Here is a 5,000-nt window from a genome sequence, read left to right as displayed (position 1 = left end):
GTGTTTCGTGGTCTGCTACCACAACAGCTCCTTTATAGGATCCAGTTAGCTCAAGACATCATCAGGAGGAACCACGTCCGGTTTCGGCCCCTACACCTCTACTGTTTTGACGTGGCGGGGCCCCCCCTTTCGGAGGTGTCTTCAGCTCTGGTGTTGGGTGCATGTCTTCTTTCTTCTTCTTTCTTCTGTTCCCTGGCCTCTTCGATGTATCGTCAGCGAGTGTCAGCCAGTGACTGACTGTCTTGTCAAATTTTTCCCTTTAAATACCTGCTGCATAGGCTCCAGCAGGCAGCCCCAGCAAGTTGTCACGTGACACTGTCTCACCTTAACTGACTAGGTGTGTTTACGTCCCAGTCCCTTAGTGGTTCGGCAAAAGAGACCAATAGAATAAGTACTGGGCTTACAAAGAATAAGTCCCGGGGTCGATTTGCTCGACTAAAGGCGGTGCTCCAGCATGGCCGCAGTCAAATGACTGAAACAAGTAAAAGAGTAAAGAGAAGAAAGAACAGTTTCTAACATAATATACTAGTAATTTGGAAGATTAGAAATGAAGTTCTAGAATTATATCTTGCTGTCCCTAGATTTAACCTCTACACCTTTGTGTTTAAATTCTGCATACCTTTGCTGTTGTAAACTGTTTTATGACATTCAGGCAGGGATTTGGCGTACCAATTCTAAAACTTGAATACACACAGAAAACAATCATAACAACATCAATAAAAACTCACCTTTTAATACCCTACTTTTGCTGCTTGAGAATATGTGTCCCCTGGAATTAAACCCTGTTGTATTTTCTGGTGGCAGGGGTAACTATCACTAACACTAGCAACCGACGAGGCCCAGTCTTTGAGACAGCCGTAACCCACCGTGCTGTGCCGGCCGACATACTGCTGTATCCATGGCGACGTCGAAGCAGACGATTTCACAACAGGAACCGGGATGCTGCTCATGATTGCCTGCTTCTCACAGAGTCTTCAGATTGTTGGTAAAGAATGATGATAATTGGTGGAGAGAAACAAGACGATGAATGGAAGAAGAAGGGTTTGATGGTTGTTTTTGTAAAAGAAGAAAGAAAAGAAAAATAATGAGAGATAAATAAAAGATATATTTTGTTTTGCTTAAAAAAATTTTAACCATATATTACAGCATACATACATATTATATATGATTGTGTAAGTGTGTGTATATATATATATTGTATTGTATTACTCATTCATGTACGCTGTTTTGTTATATATTTTTATGTAGTGGTTTAATAAAGTATGTGATTGGGTATTATCTGGTAGTTGATAAATGATTTAGATGTATTTCTCCATTTTCTTATTTTGTATATATATATATATATACCATAAATCCTTGAGTAAAGTCCACCCTTGAGTATAATACACAGGGGATTTTTAAGGGGCTGTACCTCTGAAAAACCTAATCCTTGTGTATAATACGCACCCCTTCCTTAACTTGAGTCAAGGAGGTCTATATAACATCCTTGGTTTGTAAAAATGCATTTGGTAACGTCCTTTATTATTATTGTATATCTAACATAATGCAAACGTGTAGCTTTTTTTGTGCATTTTGTTTGCAGAATATAAAGAAATAACAGTAATAACGTTTAATAAATGTTGTTTACTGCAAGTTATGGATGATTCTTTTATGACTTCATTGCTTTCAGGCTTAGCTTAAGGTATTTTCATGCTCGACATCACAAGATGCATCTGAATAAGCATTGCCGGACAGCAAATCGAGACTCGGACATTACTTAGAAAATAATTTTCCTTTTTAACCTCAAATATAGTATGCACTAGGGATTTTGGGAAAAAAATGTAGATTATACTCAAGGATTTATGGTATATATATATGTATATATATATATATATATATTATATATACACACACACACACCATGGCCCAAAAATCATAGTTTGTTGGTATATTGCAATCTGGGGGTCATAATCTGGTGTCTTCTGCTTTTGTATAAACTGCATTTTTGTACATCATGATTTTTCTTTGTACGCCTCCCTATGTGTGTGGGTGGGGGGGGGAGAGGTGTGTTGTCTCATATTTAGGGTGTTGCACACCAGGGTTTTGATTCCCAGACCAGCAGTATGTGAAGTTCTTGGACAAAAAAAATTCATTTCATGGTGCCAGACCACTCAGCTGCAAATGCATAACTCTGTAACAGACTGATATTCAGTTGGGTGGGTACATTTTGGCCACTTGCTCACCCAGTAGGGTGGAACCATTCAAAAGCTACAGCAATGATATATATATACATGTACAATGATATATATATGAGAGAATGCTGCAAGGTTCTTGGTTTTAAGGATATTGCAAAAGGCCTGCCTAAGACCCAAGCTTCTGAATTCTTTTACAGGCCTTTTTCTGTCCTTGTTTCTTTCTGCATTCCTTTCTGTGGAAGAGCATAGGCTCGAAACATTAAAGACTTTTTCTATTCCCGAGTGTTATATTAATACATCTGTTTGTTTTCTACACCACCTGTCTTTGTCTTTTGTTTTTTTGTGAATTCTCCCCCTATATATATATATATTGTTATATTTCGGAATGGTCATATTGCCAGTTTAGCCAATAAAAACACACGCACTATATATTTGGTGTTATTTTGCTTCAGTGATATTTATTTTTTACATTAATCTTAATCTTATTTCGGCCAAAGTTCTTTCGTCACACTCCTGTGACCGCATCAGTGGTCCTTTGTTTTCTTCTCACTTACTTGTGTCTCTCCTTACTAACCGTCAACCATTTTGTATTTCTATTGTATGTCTTCATTTGCGCATGCTTATATCTCTATGTGCGTCTATATATATACACACACACACATATGGTGGTAGTCTCTCATAGTCCTAGAAAGACAGTCCTGCAATTTTTGCACAAATGATTTGTTTATTTGTGAGTAAATATTTGTGCTGTACATTTGCTCACTCCTTCCATCAAATCGATGTTTGCCTGAAAAAGAGTATGGTGTACCACACATCACCTAACCCAGGAAGTGAAACCGTGATCTCTTGATTGTGAGTGCAGTACCCTAACCACCAAGCCATGCACCCTCACACACACACACACATATCATAATCATCAGCATCAACATCATTTACCCTACTAGTTACATGCTAGCATAGGTTGGACAATCTGATGGGTTCAGAGGATTGCTTCGTGCTCCTCTGTCTACTGTGACATGGTTTCTATGGCTGGATGCCCTTTCTTACTTCAACCAATTTATCAAGGGTACCAGGTGATTGTTTTTCATGCCACCAGCACGAGTGAGGTCACCAGGCGCAGCTTGCAAGGTTACATGTTGTGAGAGAAGCAGCTTTGTGCGAACAGACAAACTGTTAAAGCATGAGGGAAAGAGTCAGAAAAAATATGTCAATGTTTATGTATATATGTGTTTGTGTGTGTATATATATATATATATATATATATATATATTTAGCAAAATTTAGATTCAAATGGTTCTATAATATTGCCACTTGATATGAAAATTTTTGTATTAATGGAAAACCTCTATAATTGGCTGATGAGTGCTCAGCATTTTAAAACCTTAATACTTACAACATTTAATAAAATGATGTAGTATGAAACGATCGTACCAAATTACCAGAGTCATTCTTGTTGCTTATTTTGAGTATATATATATTTATATATGTATGTATACACACACAGACACATATATCTTGATATGTATGTGCTTGTGTGCATACATGTGTGTGTGTGGAGGGTAGACATCGGCCAGACATAACATAATCTCTTTAGCCAGCTACTTTGTGCCTCAGACCAGACTGGTGCCACACACTATTTTACTTAGATATGACCATTAGATTTTTATGATACTACAAGATTGTAGTCATCATCATCAAGCATCATCATCATCATCATCATCAATATTATATACCTTACACCATTTCTCCTGATATTATGAGTTTTCATTGTGTACATCACTGCTATGTTTATCTTTGTTGTAAACAACATTATTGCAAATCCCATCAAAACCACCACCACCACCACCATCATTAATACCATTATTAGCATCAGCAGAAACCATCTCCACCTTCACCACAGAAAATAAGACACCACCATTAACATCATGGATACCACCATTGAAGCCTCTACATGATCATGCAATCTGCTGGAAATAACAGCTAAATTTTCCTCACATCACACTTTGTAATGGTCATGGCTTGTAAAGTCTGATTGACTTGGTTGTTTACTAAACAATAATAGCAACAGTGACAATAATACTAAAACCACCATTTAACTGATATATTCCAGCTGTGACCATCCCATCTTATCAAATACATTCTAATTTTTCCTTCTTTTAATGTTTATGCATGGTTTGTGCAACATTTAGCTGTTATTTCTAGTTTGACAAGTGGTCACATTGCGGCCCCCTTGTTATCTCATACTGTGATGGACTTCATGTTGAAGATTGTGATGATAAGGATTATTGTGAGTCAGCCCTCAACAAGCTCACATTTAAGACACTCCTGCTGCAAATATCCCATCTTTTTTCAAACATAGTCTATCAAGAAGTATAAAATCCAATATATACTTCATTTTTTTTTTTGCAAGAAAATAGTGTGATTAGAGGGAGCATCTTTGGTTATTTATAGCATTTCACAATCACTAGGCCATCATATGGTCCAGTCTTTGCATTGTGGTGGCTTTTGTGACCTCAATGACCCTGAGAACTAGGCCAGTGGAACACAAGCTCCTGATAGGCCCTCGTTCCATACTGGACAGGTCAAAGACATAAAACTTTCAGGAAAAAAAAATCATTATCCTGGAATGTAATTTTGTTGATTTTAGTTTATTCAAAGTCTTTCTTTTCACCTAATTAGGAATTGTAGAAACACCTACTTATCTTCCTTTATGTACTTTGGTAATTATTTGTTTGAAGTAATTACAGTGGTTTTAAAACAAAGAACTTTTCAGAAAAAATGAAGTTTAACATCAATAACGGATGGTTCAGCAAAATCCAGTTGCAT

At 36.9% G+C, this 5,000-nt stretch overlaps 1 protein-coding gene across 1 annotated transcript in view; it reads right to left on the bottom strand.

Annotated features, from left to right (window-relative positions):
* The window catches only part of LOC115222762 (aryl hydrocarbon receptor-like), a 211,137-nt gene that overhangs the window by 2,821 nt on the left and 203,316 nt on the right, over window positions 1-5,000 (bottom strand). The window contains exon 11 of the mRNA XM_036511762.1: window positions 729-972. Within this exon, the coding sequence (XP_036367655.1) occupies window positions 732-972 (241 nt within the window). The 3' untranslated portion in view covers window positions 729-731. The remainder of the gene's footprint in view (window positions 1-728; window positions 973-5,000) is intronic.

This window comes from Octopus sinensis, linkage group LG21, assembly GCF_006345805.1.
Source record: "Octopus sinensis linkage group LG21, ASM634580v1, whole genome shotgun sequence".
NCBI classification, from domain to species: domain Eukaryota; kingdom Metazoa; phylum Mollusca; class Cephalopoda; order Octopoda; family Octopodidae; genus Octopus; species Octopus sinensis.
Note: the sequence above shows the minus strand (reverse complement) of the source record. Positions and strands in the feature narration are given on the sequence as shown.